Genomic DNA, 25,969 nt, shown 5'->3' with positions numbered 1-25,969 from the left:
AGATGAAATGGCTAAATGGTCACTGTCATATTACATCGCTGTGGTTAATATACCTGACATTTAATTTTTTAGGGCCATTTTATCTGTTGTTTAATTTGTTCCTCATCACTAGTCCTGCCTGAATGTGAATATTTACCAGGCAGTGAAGGCTAGGGCCCTCAATGCAGGATAGAGGTTGGCGGTTCTCTCTCTGGCTGCCGAGTCTGTGGTAGTGAAGTGAAGGCCTCTCAGGATGCTTTCAGATTTGATTTTGGTTGAGGTAATATTGACAAAGTGCCTGACACTTGTGATGCTCAGAAAATTTGTTTCCTTTCCCCTTTTTGAAGCACCATTTCTACCCAAGGGACCAGTATTTGCTGGAGAGAGGTAGTATCGCTTAACCCTTTGCAGCTGTTTCCTTGGATTCTGGCTTGGGTCTCACTGTAGTTCTGTCTAAACATCGCTTGCTGGATCCCAAGTTTCCTACTTAGTAGGTGTGTGACTTTAGGCAAGCTACATGGGCTCATACTTCTCTGGCCTGCCTGCTCCTTGGAGGGGTGTTGTATTCCTTAGTGGTGACTGCAACCCCAGGGTGGGCTGGCGTGGGGTAGGGGAGGGTGGGTCTGGCAGCCTCTAGGGCCTCTCTCTGAGCCCCAGTGGCAATGACTTTCAGTGGAGAGAGCTACTTACCTTCAAGGGATTACTTTAGAACCTCAGGGTAGGATATGGAAATTTAAAAGTACATGGAAGGAAAATCCCTACTATTTTAGTATACGGAGTCAGGGAGTAAAACCTGCTCACAAGACTGACTGGAGTAGTGGCTGCCCAGCGGAGATTCTGTACCTGAGTCTCTCTGGGGTGTGTCCTAGCTCTTGGAGGCCCAGAGATCATTAGATGTTTAGGTTTGCCGTGAGCAGATGTGGATTTGGTATTAGCAGCTTTTCCATGGGGATTGACGTGCCTAGTTTTGGGGATCCCTCTCAGAAAAGCAGCGGCTGGAAAATCAGCTCCTCGTCTACCTCAGTGAACTACGAAACAGCCCACATTTGTATGGAGTTCTCAGCTGTCACTGACTGTGCTCTCTGCTTCACATGCAAGCTCTCATGTGCTCTTGACAGCACCCCTGCTCAGCACATACTGTCGTTAACCCCATTCTACAGGCGAGGAAACAGAGGCACAGAAAGGTAAAGTAAATTTCCTAAAGTCACACAGCTATTAAGTAGGACACGTGGGATTCAGATTTGCTTGAAACACTTGCAGGGACTGGAAGGGCCTGAGTTTGTGACCTTGGTTGGCCAGCATACCCAGATGGGAAGGCTGTGTCTCAAAAAATTCCCGCAGGATTGGCCACAGTCATGCAAGAGAGCAGGGCAGGAGACTTGGGGAAGATACTGTTTTCATCTCAACCCTGCCATTTCTCATCTATGTAACTCTGAGCAAGTTTCTTGCCCTCTGTGGCTTCTTCTATTCAAATGAATAAGGTCCTGGACTTGCTGATATTGAGGCACCTACCAGCTCTGAAAGGTTTCAGGTCTCCTTTTGGGGTCTGTGGTGGTAAGCACACAAAGGTCTCCTTCCTTGCCTCCATATGTTGATAGCATTTCCCTCTCTCACTGCCCCAATCAGTCCCCCACTCTGCACACAAGGAAGCCAGGTCCCCACAAAGCCAAGTCGTGCCATGGGCGTGGGGCATGTGTGTGTGTTCTCAACCAGCCCTTTTACACTTTGTCCTTTCTAATGTCCCTCTGAGGACCCTGGACTCCCTTTTTTTTTTTTTTTTTCCACACTCCTAAGACTTCCTTCCTAAGAAGCCCTTTCTAAGGATTCTTCTTTTGGTCAGGAGAAAAACCACAGTTTCTCCTAAGCTGGTTCTGACTTGGATGTCAAGGACCAGTCTTACAGAAGCACAATGATCACACAGCCGAGGCTTGTTTTCTGATTGCTTACTTTCTAAAGGGATGCACTAAGTTGGAAGGACCACTTGTAGTGTGCCAGAGGATGGCATCTGGAGGTGAAGGGTCCCATGACAGAAGGAGCCTGAAGGTGGCGGTGAGAGGAGCTATTTAGAGGGCCACGCTGGGTATTCCAGTGAACACCTTTTTAGCGTCTATGTCCCCTTCGACCATGTGGGGGTGGATATCCACATTCATTCCTGCATCCTTGCACAACTTGAGCAAGGTCCGAATGTTCTCCTTGGATAACCTCAGATATCTGTTCAAGAGAAGGCAAAAGAGGTCAGTTGAAGGTGGAGTCACAGCAGCTTCTAACTTTATTGAAAAGAGCTTAGATTTAAGCAGCAGTAAGTGTGGGTGCTCTGCAAGGGGCTGGCTCTCCCAGTCATCCGTGGAGCTGATAGAGACTTTATAAGACAGTGAGACATCCCACAAAGGCGGTGGGAGTTTGCATTGGTGTAACTCTTTTGGTAGTCAGTTGCCTCCAAAGAAAAAATATTCATTATCTTTGACTCAGTAACCCCACTCAGGTCCTCGATGTATCCCAAGAAGAGAAGTCAATGGAAAGAAAAGCTATATAAATAAAAGATGTTCATTTTGGGATTGTCAACAACAGGAAAATGAGTAAATCTACCAACAGAGAAATTGTCAATCTGATAATGGACTACCTCATGTCAAGGATCTTAATTAAAAGGCCATAGTTAGAATGGCATTAGGAAGAAGATGGTGCCACATGGCTGTGACAATACCAAGTGGGGAGAAAAGACAGAATGTGAATTGTTACGTGATTTGTCAATGTCATGCGCACATACACTGAGAGAGGTCACGGGCCAGGAAAGATACAGACAGTGGAAATAATCGCTGAGCAAAGTTTCAGGCATAGTGGTGAGCATTTGTTTTTAATAATATCCACACAATTTAAAAATCAGACCATTGATTTAAAATATTAGCTAGAGCCCCATAATTTTGATACTGAAGAATGGGACCAATCCCATTTGTACTGTGTGATCCAGAGAGCTCCTTATTCTACCAGCAACTCTGACCTTGGTCCCAGCTTTAGTATAGGGTGTAGGCCCCCTACTCAGGCTGTCTGCTGGTTGCTTACTTTGCCACAGACTATGGGAGAGGAGCTGTGTGTTGATATAACGTGATTTTCTGCCTGTTAGGAATGGCCACTGTTCTTTAAGATCTTCCCAGAGCCTACCTGTTCTTATGGCCAGCTCAGACCCCCTCATCGATCCCCACGCTTGGACTACTTTTTCCCTGATCAGCCTAGCCTCTGAGGGTCTCATGCATATGTATATGGGGACACTCATTAAGATCTCATCCAAGTGCTGTGGCTCACATCTGTAATCTAGCACTTTGGGAGGCCAAGAAAGGTGAACCACTTGAGAATAGGAGTTCAAGACCAGCCTGGGAAACATGGCAAAACCCCATCTCTACTAAAAATACAAACATTATCTGGGTGTGGTGGTGCATGCCTATAATTCCAGCTACTCAGGAGGCTGAGGCACGAGAGTGGCTTGAACATGGGAGGTGGAGGTTGCAGTGAGCCGAGATCGCATCACTGCACTCCAGCTTGGGCAACAGAGAGAGGCTGTCTCAATAATAATAATAAATCCCACTCTGAACCACTTCATTCTTTTCTTGGATGTTTTTTGAATGGCTTCATATGCTATCTCTTCAAATATTCTTTCCCTCTCTTAGGAGGGCAGGAGTCCTGTCCAAATCTCTTTTCCCCCACCATGGAATCCGGGTAGGCTGTCTGTTACCCAGAGTCAATTAGAACCACATGGCCCATCTGAAAGCCAGGGCCAAAGTCATCCACCCATGGAACCAGCCAGCAAAGGCAGTCTGCTGAGATCTCTCCCTGTTCATCTTGAAGCCAGTTAACCATTCTACTCATCCATCCTTCTGCCAGTCAGTGAGCAGAGCAGGACTTTGTGATGGAGTTATTAGCTTGCCAGACATTTGAGGCCATCTTAAACCTATAGATGAGTTTACTGATGTCAACCTTACAAGGATGATGACAACTACATTACTCTGTTGTTTTGTTTCCTTATTTGCTAAAGTTTCCGAACTTTGTCAGTTACAACTTCACAGTAAAGGAAAACACTGGGCTAGGGAGAGGGATGCTTGTTTTTTGATGGGGGATTCTGGGCTCCATTGCTGAAAACCAGAGAGCCCTGATAAACAGGACAGAGAGCAAGTGAGAAGGGAGACTCTTTGGGAAGAGCAGTAAATATCAAATGGTTTCACACTTTGTTCATGATCCCTTTGACAGTCTAAAAGTCCAAACATGCAGCAGGTAGGTCACTGAGGATGGTGGCTACCATCACCAGCAACTCAACCCCACAGTGCAAAGGATCGTAGGGAAATCTTCCTATTAAGACAAAGCCACATTCTTTCCTTTGTGAGTAATATTGAAACAAACGGAAATATTGGGAGGGTTGTTGAAAGGTGTGGCATCAAAGTGGCAACACCTAAATGACATTCCCATTCAGGGGATGGTCTACCAGCAGGTGAGCTGCTGGAAACCCACTGGCTTGAGCCCTGGAGCAGTCCTTTGGGACCAAAGGGCAGAGCTCAGCCACGCCAAGCCCCTACTCCTAGATCTTCAGGCTAAGCCAAGGTGTTTAAGCCAGGGACAGGAGTGAGCAAAGCCTGTTCCAGGACCCCACCCCTTCTGCCCAGGGGTTGGCAGCTCTCACCGGCAGCTCAGCACCTCCTCTGGCTTCAACATCCTCATGGTTTCCATCTTAGGTTCGGTGCTTTTCTCCATGAGGCTCTTTAGCTTGCGTTCGTAAGCCGTGTCAGGCATCTTGTTGGACCAGTCTCTTAGGAAGGTTGTCCTCCGGCTGCTAAAGGTACCCTCCTGTAACATGGGATCTAAGACAATGCTTTGTCGACGGAATGGGTTTGGCCGCTGAGTGGACTCTGGGTCGATTGCATCCTTGATGTCTGTATCTGAAGTTGGACAGATGCCATCAAAGAGTTAGACCGGGGGAGACGTGAGATGTGGGGTAGGCAGGAAGGGGATGAAAGCTGGAGGAATGCATGGACTTCAAACAATATCTGTTCTGAGATATGAGGTCTTTTCATGGCTTCCACAGGTACTCTATACCCCTTCTCCCCTTTCTTTTTTTGAGACTGAGTGTCCTCACTCTGTGGCCCAGGCTGGACACAGTGGCACAGTCATACCTCACTGCAGCCTCTATCTCACAGGCTCAAGCGATCCTCCTGCTTCACCCTCCCAAGTAGCTGGGCCTGTAGGCACATGCCTCCACTCCTGATAAATTTTTATGTTTTTGTAGAGCTAGGGTTTTGCCATGTTGCTCAGGCTGGTCTTGAACTCCTGGGCTCAAATGGTCCACCTGCCTCAGCCTCCCAAAGTGCTGGGATTACAGGCATGAGTCACCGTGCCTAGCCCAGGTTCTCCTTCTTTATTTGTTCAATCCTTTTACCCCTCCCTCCTTTCTCCCTGCCCTGTTCCAACTCCCTTCCTTTCCCTCCTTCCCCCTTTCTGCTTCTTTCAATCTGTTCTCTGCATCCTCCCCAGCAGGAGTTCCCCTAAGTGGAATGAGCCTAGAGGAGGTAGCCTAGAGGATACCTTCTGATATCCCAGGGAAGGTATCAGAAGAGAAAAACTTTGAGCTGGGTTTAAAAGGGCGAATCGCTGATCAGTTAGAAAAGGAAGGAAAGGATCGCAGGCAGAGGAACAGAAAGTGTGAAGGCACAAATACACGAAATGAAATGGTGAGTGTCTGATGTGACCCAAATATGGGGTTTGTACCAAACAAAATGTTGTTGGACTTGCAGGGGTGCCCAATATTTTGGCTTCCCTGGGCCACATTGGAAGAAGAAGAATTTTATTGGGCCACACCTAAAATCCACTAACACTAATGATAGCTGATGAGAAAAAAAAAATCCCCCAAAAAAGTCATGATCTTTTAAGAAAGTTTACAAATTTACGTTGAGCCACATTCAAATCCGTCCTGGGTCCCATGTGGCCAGCCTGAAGGTTGGACTAGAGCTTGGACATCTTAATGTTTTTTTCTTGCTAAATTTCCTTCTAAGTGTTTTATGTATTTTTACTCAGGAGGATGGAATACTCTTTACTCATTGCCATTTCTAACTGGCATGACAAGTGTATAGAGAAAAGTCTACTGTTTTTTAAAAACTATATTTGTCAGCTGGGCATGCTGGCTCATGTCTATAATGCCAGCACTTTGAGAGGTGAGGCAGGTGGACCATTTGAGCCCATGAGTTCAAGAGCAGCCTGGCAACATGGATTGAGGCCAGGAGTTCAAGACTAACAAAATGAGGCTCCATCTCTACCCCCCAAAAAAAAATTAGGGGTGGAGTGGCACATGACTGTCATCCTAGCTACTTGGGAGGCTGAGGTGGGAGGATTGCTTGAGCCCAGGAGGTCAAGGCTGCGGTGAGCTATGATCACACCACTGCACTGTAGCCTGGGTGACAGAGCAAGACCCTGTCTCAAAAACAAACAAACAAACAAGCAAACAAAAAACTATATTTGTCTAGTATACCAGCAACCACAGTAAATTTTATTACTTTTTAACTAGAATTTCATGAGTTTTGCAGACATACAATCATATTGGGGAAAAATGAATGTATAATTTCTCCAATATTTATCAAAATTATATATTATTTTTAATACATATTACATTTGACAGACCCTCTAAAACACTGCCAACAATGATGATAGGGATTATGCCTCATTTTGTTCCTGATTTTAAGTAATTTGGGCATTGCATCATTTAGAATGATATTTGCCCCTATTTGGGATACATGTTTTATAATATTTCAGTGGTTTTATCCCTGGTTAACATAGAGTTTTTACTGGTGATAATTGCTTGATTCTATTCATTGCTTTATTTTTTGCCATCAACTGATATAATCACATTTTTTCCTTTAATATATTGATGCAATAAATTGTGTTCTTAGATATCCTGATAATGAACCACTTCTCACCTGCTATAATAAAGCCCACTTGTTCATGGTGGAATTCATTTCAGACATTGTACATTTGATGTATTTTCATACATTGAGTATGTTTGCTAAAAATTTTTAGATTTTCGCATTTATATTATTGTGAGATTGGCCAACTTTTTTGGTATAACTTTTAATATTAAAGTTCTGCATTAATTTAATAGCTTTTTAAATTAATGCAGAAATGTCTATATTTTATACAGTCTGTAATAGTTGAAGTAACATTAGAATTATTTGCTCTTTAAATGTTAAAACCTTGCATGAAACCATTTGTCTTAGTGCCATTTTTTAGTGGGAAAATGTTAATTATTTTTCAACCTTCACTGCAGAAATTGCCCTATTCAATTTTTCTGCTCTTTATTGTACCAATTTTGATAATATATTGTATAATAGAAAATCATCCATTTCCTTTAGGTTTTAAAATGTATTGTATAGAGGTATAGTGTTCTATTACAATTCTTTTATTTTATTTGCATCCTTTCTCATATAAAATCTTGTGTATTTTTACTCTTCTTTTTAACAAGGCTTATGATTACTTCATAGCAATTGCTTTCATGTCAATTGCTTTTTCAAAAAGCTAGCTTTATATAGCCTTTTAACAAATTTTGATCTTGATATTATTCATTAATTCCAGCCAGTATTTAATATATTAATTTTCTCTTTTTCATAGTAATTCTTTCTTCTACTTATTAAATTAATAAAAGTGTTGGCAATTCCTTTTATTATGTGTTTTATAAAGAATTCTTACTTTTAGTTTTTACTGTAAATTTTCTTCTAAGCATATATTTTGCCTACGTCTCATAGGTTTTGGCATGATACAGGCTTATTTCATTAGTTATTTTCTTTGATACAAGGGTAATTTGGATGTGTGTTTTTTAATTTCCAATTTTTAAAGTTGAGGTTTATTTCTAATTGTTGGTTTAGGATGATGTAGGTAGCCATAAAATCTTTACTTTTTTGAATGTTAATTTTTTTATGACAAAGCACACAGGTGATTTTTGTAAATATTGTTTGGATATATAAAAATACATGTTCTCTATTCAGATGTAAAGCTACAGTTTGTTAACTGCATTGTTACATTCTTCTATGTATTTTCTGTTATTGTCTATACGATCTTCTATTTGGTTCTGAAGGAGATGTATTAAAATTTACCCCCATAGTGGGGAGAATGGGAGGGAGATGTGGGTTGGAAGGCTACCTATCGGGTTACTATGCTGTATTAGTCTATTCTCATGCTGCTAATAAAGATGTACCCAAGACTGGGTAATTTATAAAGGAAAGAGGTTTAATTGACTCACAGTTCCACATGGCTGGGGAGGCCTCACAATCATGGCAGAAGAGCAAGGGATATCTTACATGGCAGCAGGTAAGAATAACTTGTGCAGGCAAACTCCCATTTATAAAACCATCAGATCTCAAGAGACTTATTCACTATCATGAGAACAGCATGGGAAACACCCGCCCCCATGACTCAATTACCTCCCACCAGTTTCTCCCACAACACTTGGGAATTGTGGGAACTACAATTCAGGATGAGGTTTGGGTGGGGACACAGTCAAACCATATCATATGCTCACTACTTGGGTGACAGGATCATCTATACACCAGGCATCAGCGACACAGAATTTACCCATGTAAGAAACCTGCACAGTACTCCTAGAACCTAAAAGTCGAAATAAAATGTACCACTATAACTGTATGTTTAACGGGTTCTCCCTGCATTTCTAAATGTTTTGCTTTATTTATTTACCTACTATTTATCTACTACATTTTTTGATGCATGTAGGTTTATGGTTATTACTTATTCTCTTTAACATTTAAAAAGATCCCTCTTTTACTCTATGCGTTTCTTTTAGCCTCAATTCTAACTCATCTACTTGCATTTCCTTGTTGTTTCTTTGCTTTTCCTTTTGTCATAAACTTTTCTATCTCACCTGGTTTTAAATGTGTATCCAGATTTTTATTTTAAATTGCTTCCTAATATGTTGTTTCTAGTCTCTCCTAGAGAATTTTCTGCAGATGAAGGAATGTATGGCTGATAAAAATCCCTAAATATTTCTGAATCTACAAATATAAGTCATTCATTTGATAGTGACTTATGTGAGTTGGGGTCAGTATTATGGGGGTCTTTACTCTTAGTAATGCATATGTGCTATTCCACTTCCAGGTTGATGGGAGGCTGATTTTTTTCCCCTTGTAAGTAAATTATTCTGTCTGTAAGCTTGTAAGATTTCATCACAAAGTTTGGGAATTTTATCAGGATATTCCTAGTGGAAATGTGTCTAGACCTCCCGCAATTACATAAATGCAGAGACAGTGGCCTGAGGTGTGGGTGTGACATGCCCAAGGTGTCACAATGAGTTAGTGGCTGAATTAGGACTCTTTATGGTACATGGTGCTCTGGCACGGTAGCTGGTCCTTGACACAGTGATAAGGTCAGGTGGCCTCAGCAGTCCCTGCTTGTGCGTGGAGGAAATTGGCGCTATGCTCTGGGAGGATCATGAGCTGCACATTCTCTTTGACACAAATAAGGAAATTCCTTGGAGAAAGGGCAATCACCTTTCCTGAAACATCTGATCCTCTTCCATGCAAGGTGGGTCTCATGAAGGAAAGAGCGATAGCAATATAAAAAGTAATAACAATTACACAGATTAGCTAACATGTGTTGAGTGACTCACATACCAGGCAGTGTTCAAGGGCTTTCTGGCAGTGGGGGCACTTTAGTCTCACAACCACATCATATCCATTTGACAAAGGAGAACATTGAGGATCAGAGGGATTAGGTAATGTGCTCAAGATGCCACAGATTATTAGTGGTAACCGAGGACATGAGCCCACATTGTCAGAGCCTTTTTCTGGAAGCCTGTCCTGGCCACTCTTTTGGACAAAAATGACCCACATTCCTGGGTTTGTGGCTGAAGAGATAGGTTATATTTCTAGTGAGCCATGTTTGGGACACCAGAAGTTCCCTCTGTGCTCGTGGAGACAAAAGGGGGTATGGCCTTCTAGCCCTGTGCATTAGGAATGTATCCTTGGCCTGGCATCTACACAATATTCTGGACATAGGTGCCCAGGCAGGGAATTGCCTTTCCAGTCTACTACTCAGACTTTGCCAAGATTTACTTTGGCAAGGTGTTACAGTTGTTTTCCCAAGATCTTTTCCTGGCTCATAGCCAGAGCAACCTTTCTAAAATTTAAATTCGACTTGGTAATTTCCTTCGTAAAACTTTTCAGTGACTTGCTACTGCACTCAATAAGGTTTATGTTTTGGAAAGGCCAACCTGAGACTTCTGCCTTCAGCCAAGATGGGGTAGCAGGGATTCGATTTATCCTTCCACCTTAAGCAATAAAAACTGGGCATGTCATATGAAATAGTGGTTTTAAGACATTGGACAACACACAACACAGGGCAGTGATCCTTGAGTGAGAGGAAAGAAATGAGGGGAGCCTCATGATTGCCCCAGCTTTCATTTGGAAGATGCTTCCAAGTTGCAGCACGGGGTTGCGGGGAAGCCTAGGCAAAGGCAGAGCCTAGCAGTCCCCTTGAGCTGGGGAGAGAAACCAGATAATTTAGGCTAAACCATAAGAGCTAGAACAAGAGGAAAAAGCTGCACCAAGAACTGCAAAGTTATGCAAAGATTCCTCTCAGCTGAAGACTAGTCAGCACAAGCCGGAAAAGAAAGTACTCCAGTGAAAGAATTGGTAGACAAGAACATGGCAACAGCTAGTATGACATACTCTTGTTATGCCCTCCAAGGCAGGGTCACATTAAGAAGAGACACACAAGATTAAAATGACCCAAATCAAAGTTCTCGAGATGAAAATAACAATATTTGAAATAAAAATTATATTGGATGGGATTAACAGAAGATTAGGTATTGGAGAAGAAAAGATTAGTGGACTTGAAGGTATAGCACAAGAAACTATACGAGATGAAAGACAAAGAGAAAAGACTGAAAGATGAAGAAAAAGACAAGATGAATTTTGGGACTTTAAATATGTGTAATTGGGATGCCTGAAAGAGAGGGGAGAGAATGGAGAAATGAAATAAATTTGTGAAGAAATAATGTCCAAAAATTTGTCAAATTTGATGAAAACTGTAAACCAAGAATTTCAACAAACCCCAAATACAAACCCAAGAAACATTAAGCAAAGGACACTAAGGCACATCATAAGCTCCTTTCTTAAAAGAAAATCTTAGAAGCCAGAGGAAAAAGATACATTACAGAGGAACAAAAATTAGGAAGAGAGCCAGCTTCCCATTGCAAACAAGCTAGAGGACAGTAGAGCAACCTTTAAAGTATTGGAAGAAGAAATGATAACAATAGAAAATTCTACACTCAGCAAAAGTGTCTCTGAGAAACAAAAGTGAAATAAAGACCTTTCTGGATATACAAAAGCTATATGAATTTATTACCAACAAAGCCACACCACAAGATACATTAAAGGAAAATCTTCAGGTAGAAGGAAAATTATTCCACACAGAAATCTGGATCCAATGAAGAGCACTGGAAATGTTAAATGTGTGAGTAAACACAAAAGTCTCTTGAAAACATAATTGCTTGGGGCAAAAATCATAACACTTACGGGGTTTATAATATGGAAAAATATAATGTGTGGCAACAACAGCATGTAGAAGGGGAGAGGAGAAATGGAAGTATACTCTCGTAAGGCTCTTATGCTTTACATAAAATGAAGATAGACTGTGCTAGTTTAAAGAGGTATACTACACACTGTAACAGAATCACTAAAATGTTTTTCTTTTTTAATACAGAGTCTCGGCCTGTCGCCCAGGCTGGAGTGCGGTGGTGCAATCTTGGCTCACTGCAACTTCCGCTTCCCAGGTCCAAGTGATTCTCTTGCCTCAGCCTCCTGAGTAGCTGGGATTACAGGTGTGCCTCACCACGCTTGGCTAATTTTTGTATTTTTTTTTTTTTTTGAGATGGAGTCTTGCTCTGTTGCCCAGGCTGGAGTACAATGTCACGACCTTGGCTCACTGCAACCTCCGCCTCCTGGGTTCAAGTGATTCTCCTGCCTCAGCCTCCTGCAGCTGGGACTACAGGCATGCGCCACTATGCCTGGCTAATTTTTGTATTTTTAGTAGAGATGGGGTTTTGCCATGTTGGCCAAGCTGGTCTCGAACTCCTAACCTCAAGTGATCCACCCACCTCCGTCTCCCAAAGTGCTAGGATTACAGGCGTGAGCCACTGAACCGGGCTGCAACAAAGAGTTATAACTAGGAAGCTAATGAAGGAGATGAAATGGAATCATAAACAATATTTGGTCTAAAATAGGGCAGGAAAAGAAGAAAGAGAAAGCAAAGAATAGACAGAACAAGTTAGAAACGCATGTGAAGATATGTGTTAATTTCCACATATTTTTAGATTTTCTAATTTTTCTGTTATTGATTTTTTGTTTTATACCTTTGTGGTAAGAAAAGATAGTTAATATAATTCTAGTCCTCTTGAATTTGTTAAGATGTGTTTTGTGCAGTGCAATAAAATTAGAAATCAAGACCAAGAAAATCACTCAAAACCATACAATTTTGCTGGGCACAAGGGGTATGCCTATAATTCCAGTACTTTGGGAGTCCAAGTTGGGCACATCGCTTGAGCTCAGGAGTTTAAGACCAGCCTGGATAACATGTCAAAACCTCGTCTCTACAAAAAAATACAAAAATTAGCTGGCCATGTTGGCGTGCACCTGTAATCCCAGCTACTTGAGGGCCTGACGTGGGAGGATTGCTTGAGCATGGGAGGTCGAGGCTGTAGTGAGCCATGATCCTGCCACTGCACCCCAGCCTGGATAACAAAGTGAGACCTTGTGTTAGGAAGAAAAACCCCATAAGATTTCATGGAAATTAAATAGCCTGCTCCTGAATGACTTTTGGGTAAATAATGAAATTAAGGCAGAAATCAAGAAGTTATTTGAAACAAGTGAAAATAAAGATACAATATACCAGAATCTCTGGGACACAGCTAAGGCAGTGTTCAGAGGGAAATTTATATCACTGATCACTCACATCAAAAAGTTAGAGAAATCTCAATTTACCAACCTAACATTACAACTAAAAGAACTAGTGAACCAAGAGCAAACCAACCCCAAAACTAGCAGAAAACAAGAAATAACCAAAATCAGAGCTAAACTGAAGGAGATTGAGACACATACACAAAAAACATTTACAAGATCAAGGAATCCATGAGTTATGGGTTTTTAAAAAAAAATTTTTTTTCTTAATAGAGACAGGATCTCACTATGTTGCCCAGGCTGGTCTTGAACTCCTAGGCTCAAGGCATCTGCCCATCTCAGCCTCCCAAATTCCTGGGATTACAGGTGTGAGCCACCACAGCTGGCCTGGTTTTTTGAAAGAATTAATAAAACAGATAGACTGCTAGCTAGATTAATAAAGAAGAAAAGAGACAGGATCCAAATAAACATAATTAAAAACTACAAAGGAGATTTTACTACTGACCCCACAGAAATACAAATAATCATCAGAGAATATTATGAAAATCTCTCTGTACATAAGCTAGAAAAAATGGATAAATTACTGGACACATACACCCTCTCAAGACTGAACTGAACCAGGAAGAAACTGAATCCCTGAACAGACTAATAATGAGCTCCAAAATTGAATCAGTAATTAACCTACCAACAACAACAGCAACAAAAAAAGCCCAGGACCAGACAGATTCACAGCCAAATTCTACAAGATGTACAAAGAAGAGCTGGTACCATTCCTACTAAAACTATTCCAAAAAATTGAGGAGGAGGGACTCCTCCCTAACTCATTCTGTGAGGTCTGCATCATGCTGATACCAAAACATGGCAGGGACACAACAAAAAAAGAAAATGTCAGGCCAGTTTCTTGAACATTAATGCAAAAAGCCTCAACAAAATGCTGACAAACCAAATCTGCGCAAGAGAAGAAACTATCAACAGAGTTAACAGACAACCTACAGAATAGAAGAAAAAAATTCAAACTATGCATCTGACAAAGGTCTAACATCCAGCACCTATAAAGAACTTAAACAAACTTACAAGAAAGAAAAAACAACAACAACAACAAAAGAGGGCAAAGGACATGAAAAGACATTTTTCAAAAGAAGACATACATACATGCAGCCAACAAGCATATGGAAAAAAAATCCTCAATATCACTGATCATTAGAGAAATGCAAATCAAAACCACAATGAGATACCATCTCACACCAGTCAGAATGGCTATTATTAAAAAGTCAAAAAATAACAGATGCTGGTGAGGTTGTGGAGAAAAGGGAACACTTATGCACTGCTGATCAGAGTGTAAATTGGTTCAACCATTGTGGAAAGCAGTGTGGTGATTCCTCAAAGAACTAAAAGTAGAACTATCATTCAACCCAGCAATCCCATTACTAGGTATATACCCAAGGGAATAGAAATCATTTTACCATGAAGACACATGCACACATATGTTCACTGCAGCATTATTCACAAAAGCAAAACATGGAATCAACTTAAATGCCCATTGATGTTAGGCTGAATAAAGAAAATATTGTACATATACACCATGGAATACTATGCAGCCATAAAAAGAACAAGACCATATTCTTTGCAAGAACATGGATGGAGCAGGAGGCCATTATCCTTAGCAAACTGATGCAGAAACAGAAAGCCGAAGACTGCACGTTCTCATTAATAAGTGGGAGCCAAATGATGAGAACACATGGCCACATAGAGGGGAACAAAGGAAACTGGGGCCCACCTGAGGGTGGAGGGTGGGAGGAGGAAGACGATCAGGAAAAATAACTAATGGGTACTAGGTTTAACACCTGGGTGATGAAATAATCTCTACAACAAACCCCCATGACACGAATTTACCTATGTAACAAATCTGCACATGTACCGCTGCGCTTAAAAAAAAAAAAATGACTTGTGGTCCAACATATGATCACTTCTGGAGACTATTCTACGTACATTTGAGAAGAATGTGTATTTTGATGGAATGTGTAAACATATGTTAGGTCCATTTGGTCTATAGTTTTGTTCAAATCTGCTGTTTTCCTTATTAATTTTCTGCCTGCATGACCTACCCATTGTTGAGAGTGAAGTGTTAAAGTCCCCTACTATTATTGTATTGCTGTTTATTTCTCCTTTCAGTTCTGTTAATTTTTTTTAATATATTTAGGTACTCTGATGTTGAGTGAATAAATATTTCAATTGTTATGTCTTCTTGATGAATTAATCTCTTGTTATATGACAAGCTTCTTTTTTTCTTGTGGCAGTTTCTAACTTAAAATTTGATATAAGTATAGCCACTGATGCTCTCCTTAGGTTACCATTTGCATGGAATATCTTTTCCAATTCCTTCTCTTTCAGGCTGTGTGTGTCCTTAAAGCTAAAGTGAGTCTCTCATGGGCAGCGTATAGTTGGATCTTGTTTTTATTAAATTCATTCAGCCCGTCTATGTCTTTCAACTGGAGCATTTAATCCATTTATATTTACAGTAATTATCAATAGGTAAAAACTTACTGTCATTTTGGTCATTGTTTTTTGACTGCTTTGTAGTTTCTTTGTTTCTTTTTTTCTCTCTTGATGTCTTCTTTTGTGATTTAATGATTTTTTTGGAGCAGTATGTTTTTATGTATTTTTCTTTTATTTATTTACTACAGGTTTGTTTTTTGTGGTTACTATAAGGCTTGTACAAAACATTTTTTTTTTTTTGAGATGGAGTCTCACTCTGTCACCCAGGCTGGAGTGCAATGGCATGATCCCGGCTCACTGCAACTTCTGCCTCCCAGGTTCAAGTAATTCTCCTGCCTCAGCCTCCCGAGTAGCTGAGGCGCATGCCACCACATCTGGTTAGATTTTGTATTATTAGTAGAGATGAGGTTTCACCATATTGGCCAGGCTGGTCCTGACCTCGTGATCCACCCACTTGGCCTCCCAAAGTGTTGGGATTATAGGCATGAGCCACTGTGCCCGGCCATAAAACATTTTATAGTTATAACATTCTATTTTAAACTGGTAACAACTTAACTTAGATCATATACAAAAACTATACTTTTACACTCCATGTGCCATTTTAGGCTATTGATAAAACAATATACATATATTTTGTATTGTGTATCCACTAACAAATTATTATAGTTATAGTTAATTTTAATACATTTGTTTTTTAGATTTTATACTAGAGTTGAAAGTCATTCATACATCACCACTATGATATTAGAAAATTTGAAATTTTACTATATATGTATCTTTACTAGTTAATTTTATACCTTCATGTGTTTTACATTGTTAATTAGTGTCCTTTTATTTCAGCTTGAGGAAGTCACTTTATGATTTCTTATAAGGCAAGTTCAATGGTGATGAAAACTCTCACTCTTTGTTTGGGAAAATCCTTTCCTCTTATTTCTAAAAGACAGCTTTATCAGGTATAGTATCCTTGGTTGGCAGTTGTTTTCTTTCAATATTTTAAATATTCATTCCATTCTCTCCTGATGTGCAAGGTTTCTGCTGAGAAGTCTACTCATAGTCTTGTGGGGGTTTCCTTGTATATGACAAGCAGCTTTTCTTCTGCTGCTTTCAAAATTCTTTCATTGTCTTTGACTTTTGACAATTTAGCTATAATATGTCTTGGTACAGACCTTTTTGTGTTCAATCTGTTTGGGAATGATTGGACCTTATGAATCCTAATGTACACCTCTTTCCTCAAATTTGGGAACTTTGCAACCATTATTTCTTTCAATACATTTTATTACTCTATTCTCCTTCTTAGACTCCCATAATATGTATTGTTTCACTTCCTAGTGTACCATAAGTCTGTTGGCTTTCTTTATGATTTTTCATTCCTTTTTTTTACTCCTCAGACTGAATAATTTCAAATGACATGTCTTTAAATTCACTGATTCTTCTGTTGGATTGAGTCTGCCATTGAAGTGCTCTATTGAGTTTTTCAATTCAGACATCTTGTTCTTCAGCTCCAGGAATTAGTTTTTGGCTTTTTTTTTTTTTTTTTTTTTGATGGAGTTTTGCTCTTGTTGCCCAGGCTGGAGTGCAATGACGCTATCTCAGCTCACTGCAACCTCTGCCTCCCGGGTTCAAGTGATTCTCCTGCCTCAGCCTCCTGAGTAGCTGGGATTACAGGCACACACCACCACAACGAGCTAACTGTATTTTTAGTAGAGATGGGGTTTCTCCACGTTGTTCAGGCTGGTCTCGAACTCTCTACCTCAGGTGATCCGCCTGCCTTAGCCTCCCAAAGTGCTGGTATTACAGGCGTGAGCCACCGTGCCTAGCCTTTTTTGGTTTTTAAAAAATGGTTTCTATTCCATTGCTGAATTCATTTTGTCCAAGTATTGTTTTCCTATTTCATTTAGTTGTTTGTTTCCTTGTAGCTCAGTGAACGTCCTTAAGAGCATTATTCTGAATTATTTGTCAGTCAGTTCACAGGGCTGCATTGCTGTAGAATCAGTTATTGGAGCTTTATTAATTTATTTTAGGGGTGTAATGAAGAAACTCTATGTATTTATTTATTTGTAGAGATGGGGGTCTCACTATGTTGCCTAGGCTGTTCTCAAACTTCTGGCCTCAAGTGATTCTCTTGCCTTGGCCTCCGAAAGTTCTGAGATTACAAGCATGAGCCACATTGCCAGATCCAAAACTCACTTTAAATATAAAGACATAAATAACTGAGGAAGGCCAGTGTGGCAGTCATAGAAGTTGAAAGCAGTTGGTGATTCTTATAGTGGATGAGGATCATGGTTAAGCTAAGATACTGGCTGTGGAAATGGAGAAGAGAAAGAGATTAAAGATATTAAGGAGGCAGAAGCTACAGGACCCAGTAACTGGTCATGAAGGGAGAGTGAGGCAGAAGTGGTAGGATAGACTCTGACATCCAACTTCCACATTGAGATAGTACCATTTCCTGGGAGGGTGCATGTAATGTAATGCAATCGGGATGTGCTTTGATTATGGTGACCCAAGCTAACCTTGGGCATGGTGTATGGGACTATCTCTAGGCCCTTCCTAGGGGCTGCTTTGTTTTGAATTTGTCTGCCAATTCAGATCATACCCATTCATTTAGTCTACACAAGAGGCTCTCCTTACTGTGCCCAGGCTCAGCCCTGACTAGGTCCTGGGTGCCACATCTTGAGGCCCAGACTGTTCCTAGATGCCTCTGAGCACCTTTTGCACTTGGGCTGGCCCATTTGAAACCACACCACCCACTGGCCATTGGTCTTATTACATCAGGAGAGACAAGGCTTCTTCATTCTCCAGTAGAGTGGATTCGACTTGAATGGTGAAAAGAAGGGAACTGCAGGGAACCAAATGGGTGTCAAGTCAACCTGACCTGCTGGCATCCTTGTGCAGTGAGATGTAAATAATTATTTAATCAGCTGGTATGGGTTTCTTTTAGGGAGTGAATTGTTTAAGAAAATGTCTTAATAGACTACTTTGAGTGTGAAACAAGACAAATGAAACATGGTTCTCTTCAAGTAAAAAGCCAATAGGAAAGTGTTAGGTGGAGAAGGAAGAGGAGGGAGGAAAGAGAAGAGGAAAGAGATAGGAAGAGGGAGAACTGAGCAGTACCAGGACTTGGGTGAGGAAAGCAAGGTGCCCAGGGTGCAAAATTTAAGGAGGTATTCACTCTCAGACTCACACAAGTGCATGTTTCGCATCTGAGAGTGAGTGCTTCCTTAAATTTGGTGGCCTGAACTCCTGGTTTGCCTCACCTTACCCAGTCTGAGTTGAGAAAAACATCAGGGGGCTACTTCCTGCAAAGACATGTAGCTAGGGAAAAATTTCCTGGTGGCAGGGGATAAAGGACTTTGAAGAACAAGGGAGTCTAATAATCAATCTCTAATTTGTTTGCTGTGTAATTCTGTGACGTAATTCTTTCCCTCTGTTGACCCCAAGCCTTCAGTAGAATGTATTTACACACAATGACTTCATGTGAGAGGTTTCAGGAGAAATCAAAGAGACAAGATAGCAGCCACTGGAAGCAAGATTTACAGAAGCTCCAAGGCCCAACAGGACCGGGATTTTGGAGCCGGACATTACACTGGTAGTCACAAAAAATTTGGGGAAGGTATGGGGCTTCCCATAAGGCATAAGGCAACCTAGTTTATTTTTTAAATAAACCTTAAATATTTTAGAATAATTGTGGTGTATTAGTCAAGATCCCATCGAGGGTCAGAACTAATAGGATAGATGTACATATGAAGGGGAGTTTATTAAGGAGTATTGACTCACACGATCACAAGGTGAAGTCCCACAGTAGGGCATCTGCAAGCTGAGGAGCAAGGAAGCCAGTCCACGTCCCAAAACCTCAAAAGTAGGGAAGCCGACAGTGCAGCCTTCAGTCTGTGGCCAAAAGCCCGAGAGTCCCTGGCAAACCACTGATGTAGATTCAAGTGTCCAAAAGCTGAAGAACTTGGAGTCTGATATTCAAGGGCAGGAAGCATCCAGCACAGGAGAAAGATGAAGGCCAGAGGACTCAGCAAGTCTGATTCTTCCAACTTCTGCCTGCTTTATTCTAGCTGTGCTGGCAGCTGATTAGATGGTGCCCACTCAGGTTGAGGGTGGGTCTGCCTCTCCCTGTCCACTGACTCAAATGTTAATCTGCTTTGGCAACACCCTCACAGACACACCCAGGAACAATACTTTGCATTCTTCAATCCAATCAAGTTGACACTCAATATTAACCATCACATATGGATTTACAGAAATGTTGCAAAGAAAATAAGGAGGATTCCTGTATATCCTTCATCCATTTTCCCTTAATGTGAACATCTTACGTCCACGGCATGTTTGTCAAGACTAAGAAATCAACATTTTTTTGTACATTATAGAACTTTTTCAGATTTCACCAGTAATGCCCCTAAAGTGCTATTCTAGGATTTAATCTAGGATCCTAAACTGCACTGAAAGTCGACTGCATTTAAATCTTAAAGGGAAGTGACTGCATTTTGGTCACAATGGCTTTGGTATATTAAATGAAAAGGGGAAAAAAAGATTTTGTTGCTGTTGTTGGGCACAATGGGGGCAATTTTATATATGAGAATTGACAGCCTCTGCTTGAAGGCTCCTGAGCACTTTTCTCCTGGGCTAATTGGAATCCCTTCCACATTTTTCTTTTACCCTACACCTTTGTCCCAAGGGGCCAGATGTAACAAATGTATCTGTTTTTCCAACACCACATTAAAGACCACCTGAAATTTTGGCAAAATTTTTACTTAGAAAAAAACCACTAATATTTATTCAGCACCTCCTCTTGGTCAGGCTAATTACTTTTCATGCATCATCTTGCTTAAACCTCACAACCATACTATGAGGCAGGTATTATTATTGTCCCATTTTATAGATGAAAAACCAGACTCCAGAGATGGAATAAGTTGTCCAGGATTATACAACTCTGAGCTCCTTATAAAGTGGTAGAGCCAGGGTCAGGATCCAGGCAGTCTTTGAAATTGGGGATCTGGCACAGCCTAAGCTCATCCCTTCCTAGAGGTGAGCAACCCCTGGCAAGTTTCAGGCCAGCAGGAGTGGTACCTTCTCTAGTTGATATTGTCACAGTATCTAAATTAATTAGATGATTTGTAACTCATGAAGTTGATGTCACCAAAATAGCTTCAGGAACCTGGAAACATGAGGCTGGTTTCCTGAGAAGGGAACACTTGGGAGGGGGCAGGGCCTTGACAGACACTTGCCACCTGTTCACGTCACACCCTGCTTGCCAAAAGCGACCCCAGGAGTGGTCTCTACCGAGCCTCCATGCGGGCTTCTGACTCCTGTGTGCACAATGGTTGGATTGACGTGGACGCCACTGCTCTAAAAATGGTGTGAGCTTTCGGTTTCTTCTAGAGGAGGAGATTATGGAGGAGGATTCTGGCGGCTGGGGCCAAGGTTTTTCCCTTACCAGATTTCTTGGGGCCATCCTTGATGTAGCTGCCAGGGACCATGCTGAGGCGTTTCCCCTTTTGCTCCACTCCATAGAGCCTTTGGTAGGAGGCAGCGTCCTTCCTGAATCTCTTTCCTATGGCCTTGGAGGGAGCAGGTGAGAAGTCACACCCCAGTTACAGGACCTGGCTCACCCTTCCCGCTCCATCCCAAGCAAACAAACAGCAATTTCAAGGGTTTGCCGAAAGGCAGGCAAAGGCAACCAAGGAGAGAGCTTCCCTGGGCCCCGGGAGAGGTCGGAGGGGCAGGGTCTGCCCATGGGTGCTTGCTCACCAAAGCCTCCCTCTTCTCCCCACCATATATTGGAGGGGTCCCTGGGGGCCTTGGAAACACAGGCCCTCGGAGGCCATTAGGTCTGGGTGGGTCTGCCCTGTTAGCTGTGTGGCCAGGAGGCTCTTGTCCCTCACTGAACCGCAGTGTTCTCATCTTCCAAGTGGCCTTCCTGAATGGTTTCGGGGATAAATGTGGGCAAGGGAGGATGTGACACCTGTGAAGAATGAAACTACAGGGAGGGAGCAATTGGGTAGCATGGCTGGACAGGGTAGGGAGGGGTGGAGATTTTATTTGAGTGTTAATGTGGGGCCAGAGTGAATTTCAGAGCCTTAAAATTTAGAAAGTAGGCAGACATTATGCAGGAGAGAAGCAGGGACCCCTCCTCCATTTGGAGACCCAGTGGGAATGAGGGGGGGAAGGGGGGCCGCGTTACCTGCTGGGAAGTCTCCGTGGCCCTGCGGTTCCCTCCCCGTGCCATCATGAGGCCTTTGCCTTTCTTCTCTTTCTTCTTATTTCTTTTAAGGACTGTCACCACTTTGGGCTTTTGCTTCTGAAAAGACAAGGGAAGAGAGCCCTGCGGCCACCGCTGTGGGGACAGCGTCCCCTCCCTTTCTCCGAGGAGAAGGCTCCCAGGTGAGGTGCTGTCCCTCCCCTCCACCGGCTTCAGCACACACACTCTAGGGCCTGTCGTCACTGTCACTCTGCTTCCAGATGCACCCTGGTATACATGTCGCTGCCCCCAGAGCGACTTTCTGAGCCTCAGGCCTGGTCCTGTTCCTCTCCACCTCAGAATCCATCAGGGGCTCCCCATCACCCCCCACATAAAGGCCTCACTCCCTAGCCTGGTAGGAAGCCCCTCCTGCCCCCATGTGGCCTTACCAGCTCTGATTTCCCTGCCCCTGCCTCCAGTCTGGAGTCACAGGAAGGCGGCCCTGACTTTGAACAGGTGCTGATGATCCAGACCTCTGGGCCTTTGTTCAGCCCAGCCTCTCCCTTGGTCCCAGAGCACCCCAGGCCCACCCCATCCTGTCTTCCTGGAGTGGTGGTCACCACTGACCTTGCCTTTCTATTTCCCCAGGTATTCCTTCACCTGCCCAAGAGCTGAGCACACCCTGCCCTGAATGGAGTTCCTTGTGCATGGCACATTCCTGGCCCTCCTGCTCTCATGGGGGAGGCAGGGAGGGCAGGGTCATTAGGGATCTCCAGGGTCCCACAGTCCAGGAGCCCAGCAGAAGCACTTAAAGGGTAGGCTACCCAGGGAGCATCCCACCTAGTCTATAAGCGGTAGGGGTGGGTGCCAGAGTATCATGGGAGAAACTAAACAGACTGGGTCTTCTCTGGGAATGTGCTGCTTATGGTTACAGGGAGACAGTGGCCTGGACTGCAGTCTCCAGGTCAGACTGCCTGGATTCCTGCTCTATCCACGGCTTAGGGCTGAGTGACCTCGGCAAGTTTCTGCTCTCTCTGTGGCTTAGTTTCCTTGTCTGAAAGGTGGGGATAATAGTAGGACCTACTTCATAAGGTTACTGAGAGCAGTAACTGAATTATGACATGCATGTGCAATGCCCTCCATGAATTATGGGGGGCAGGTTATTATGCGGGGTGGGTGGAGGAGAAGTGTCGATAAGCCATTTGGGAGTATGGAAGGAAGCTGTCCAATGGCCTGCTCCATGTTGCAAGTTGCCTTCTAAAGAAGGTAATGCTGGTTAGCTTTAGGGTTTTGTTTGGCTTAGTGGAGAAACAGTGCAACTCAGAGCCAAGGCTGCATTTTCAGGCTGTGAGGAGCTAAGATGACCCATCTCCTCCAGGACAGCCCCTTCCACCATACCCCACTCAATCCTCAACCTCCCTCAAAGAGTCACCTGAGTAGCTCCCCACACAACCCCCATTTTGGGGAAGCTGAGCGGAATTGACATGGCAATGCTTTAGACTCAAGGAAACTGCAACATTCAAGGATTCAGCATCCTCCATTGCTGAGACTTCAGACCTCAGGGGTCTTCGCTGATGCCAAATGGATCACAAGGGGGAAATACCATGAGCAGTCTGTTGGGGGAAGAGCCTGGATGGCCAGGTCAGACCCCAGGAGAGAACAGAGGAGGTCACAGAGGGCCCTGAGTGGTGAAGATAGAGCCCAACCATCTCACTAGAGGGTCCCCCATCACCTGCTGCTGTCGGAGACCTGCCAGCACACATCATCTTCCTCTTAAAAGCTTCTTTAAAATCCCAGATGCTTCTGGGAAAGGTAATGATGCTTGAAGACTTAATTATATTTCCCATGTAAACTTGCTCCCTCTCTAGGTCCAAAGTTATTTACAATAAAAGCCACATTTAAGGTAAAGCTGTTAAAATGTGATTATTAGAATCTTATCCTGGTAAAAGGAGATAGACCTGAACATACTAACCATGGAAGTGAATGTAATTCCTGTGATGATATTAAATTGAGTTTGGAGAGACCCAGAAGTCAAGCTTCCCCTTCGTCCCCAAATCAAGGCAGTGGGTAGGCTATCTGTAAATCATTAGCACCTTAGAGTAAAATCTGTTTGTCAGATGTGTCTGATGGAATTGGCACTCGAGATCTTTCTGACTATAAATGGTAAGTGGTATGGTTTGGATCTGCGTCTCTCCCCAAATCTCATGTCAAGTTGTAATCTCCAGTGTTGGAGGTGGGGCCTGGTGGGAAGTGATTAGATCGTGGGGGCACTTTCTCATGGTTTAACACGTTTCCCCTTGGTACTGTCATGAAGGCGAGAGTTCTCGTGAGATCCAGTCATTTAAAAGTGTGTGTGGCACCTCATCCTCCCACTTCTTGCTCTGTCCATGTGAAGTGCCTGCTCCTCTTTTGCCTTCTGCCATGATTGTAAGCTTCCTGAGGCCTCCCCAGAAGTGGAATCTCCTATGCTTCTTGTACAGCCATGAGCCAATTAAACCTTTTTTTTTTTTTTTTTTTTTTTAAATAAATGACCCAGTCTCAGGTATTTCTTTGTAGCAGTATGAGAATGGACTAATACAGTAAGTAAGTACATGAACATAATGGAAGCTTTCCCCAAAGGCAGGTGCTGACCTGGATAAAGCAGAGGAGTCTATGCATTTGGGAATTGGATAAATCTCAGTTTGAGCCCTGGCTCTGCCCTTTATTACTTCTGTGACTTCAATAAAATGACTTATTTTCACTTTGCTTATCCTTCAACTGGGGGTAAAAATGGTGCCTCCCTGGTAGCATGACTGGGAGCAATTGACCACATAACCCAGGTACAAATCTAAGCACAGGGCCTTGACCACAGTAAACATTAAAAGTTAGTGTGATGAGCATTGTTATTAGTAATGGCATTTTTTACTCATTTTGCTCTAGGGTCAGGAGATTCAAGACCAGGTGACATCTTCTGCAGAGGACACCACTTTCCAAAGACATGGCTTGGTTCTTCATAGATGATGGGTCTTGGGGGAGCTCTGGGAAAAACTGAGGCAAACTTGGTTGCTATATTTCTTGGAGAAAGAGGAAAGGGTGGGTTAGAACTAGCTCGATGTAGGGTAGAAAAGAGGAGGTATGTTAGCTGGAGTTGCAGTTGCAGTAATGGCAGTGAGGAATGAATGTTCTTTGATTCTGAAGGCATCACAAGGAGGGAAGAGCTGAGGGCAGTAGGAGGATCCCGTCCTGCAATACGGAGACCGAGAAGCCACTGCCCCTTGGCCCTTCTAGAATTCTGACCAATATTAACATTTGCCCAGCTTGACTAAACTTTAGACAGGTTTCTTCCTGATGATAGGCCTTTGGCCTCCTTTTCCTTAGAGCATTTCCTCTAGAAAACTTGGATTTGTAAATTTTTTCTCTGGCCCTTTGAGATGTAACTCTCTCAGTCTCTTGCTAGTTTTACAATCCAGGAATGTTTTTCTCAAGGACCTGGGAGGACCCTTTGAAATGCAATCATCAAGAAAGATTGTACCCTGTCTCTCAGTCTCTGTGAGACGATGGGAGTCTAACATTGATAAGTGCAAATTAGCAACACAGACAGCCTAATCATATTAACTAATCCCCCCACCCCCTTAATGTCTGTGGGTACTTCTCACTAGCTTATCCCAGCACTTCAAAACCATCCCGCCTTTTGTTTCAGGAAAGTTAAGTTCAATCTCTTTCCCCTACTGCAACTATCTTGAGTAAAGTCTTCCTGCCGTTTCTCTTGGATGGTACCCACCTCGGAAGCTTGTTTCTTCTTCCCCTGCCTCCTCTCTAGCCACTCCAGCACACAGGTGAGGTCAGACATGCGCCTATCTTCAGCAGTCTTCCACGTGTATTTCCTCTTTGCGGGCATTAAATCCTTCAGGTCCACTGGTTGCTCTGACATTGTGAAGTCTTGCTAGTGGCTTGGGTGGGAGGTGGCTGGCACTCTCTCACTCTTTTGATCCCTTTGTCTGGACTTGATGGCCTGGTGACTCAGAAGGTAGGGTGTGGCCTCCAGATGTGAACATAAAGGGCAGAGTGAGCCAAGACCCTGGGATATTGGCCTTAAAAGGTGGAAGGCCTGGGCAGTGATTGTGAAGTCATTGCCATTCTTGGTAGCTGGCCCTGAGGTCAGAGTGGAGGTGAGACATTGGCCACCTCCCACTGTTCTCCATGTGGTCACTACCCCTCTTCAGGTGCTATGTCTCCTCTGGACTGTGCCACAGCCTCCTTGCAGCCTCTCCACCTCTACCTCCACAGAGATCTTACTAAAATAAAGGTCAGTCCATGCATCTTCCTTTCTCAAAAACCTTCAATGGCTCCTTGTTGCCTATCTAAAAGAAATCTAAATTCTTTAGTTTGGCATCCTGTC

General features: G+C 42.8%; 1 protein-coding gene across 2 annotated transcripts; it reads right to left on the bottom strand.

Moving 5' to 3' along the window:
* Window positions 1-822: 822 nt before the first annotated feature.
* C18H16orf78 (chromosome 18 C16orf78 homolog) lies at window positions 823-25,661 on the bottom strand. Of its 2 annotated transcripts, XR_008494667.2 has the most exons (6): window positions 25,352-25,661; window positions 21,595-21,711; window positions 20,848-20,971; window positions 4,643-4,898; window positions 1,927-2,190; window positions 823-1,133 (listed from the first exon to the last, which is right to left on the bottom strand). XR_008494667.2 is itself a non-coding variant. In XM_054454372.2 (5 exons), exons 1-5 carry the CDS (start codon window positions 25,499-25,501, stop codon window positions 2,043-2,045), a joined length of 795 nt encoding a protein of 264 aa, XP_054310347.1. In that variant the 5' UTR covers window positions 25,502-25,661; the 3' UTR covers window positions 1,908-2,042. The 2 variants fall into 2 exon arrangements, 1 of the variants encoding a protein (XP_054310347.1); XM_054454372.2 differs by lacking the exon at window positions 823-1,133 and having other exon boundaries at window positions 1,908-2,190.
* Window positions 25,662-25,969: the final 308 nt, after the last annotated feature.

The sequence above is a fragment of the Pongo pygmaeus genome, chromosome 18 (assembly GCF_028885625.2).
Source record: "Pongo pygmaeus isolate AG05252 chromosome 18, NHGRI_mPonPyg2-v2.0_pri, whole genome shotgun sequence".
Classification (NCBI taxonomy): Eukaryota; Metazoa; Chordata; class Mammalia; order Primates; family Hominidae; genus Pongo; species Pongo pygmaeus.
This window is presented reverse-complemented; position numbering and strand designations above follow the sequence as displayed.

What these genes read in the sequence shown, in the direction of transcription:
- C18H16orf78 (XM_054454372.2), bottom strand. Translation starts at nt 25,501, where the DNA reads ATGTCAGAGCAACCAGTGGACCTGAAGGATTTAATGCCCGCAAAGAGG. An exon ending in CCACGGAGACTTCCCAGCAG is followed by an intron (nt 20,972 to 21,594) that starts GTAACGCGGCCC and finishes GCTCCCTCCAAG; the next exon opens with GCCATAGGAAAGAGATTCAG. An exon ending in GAGGAGGTGCTGAGCTGCCG is followed by an intron (nt 2,191 to 4,642) that starts GTGAGAGCTGCC and finishes TCTCTTGAACAG; the next exon opens with ATATCTGAGGTTATCCAAGG.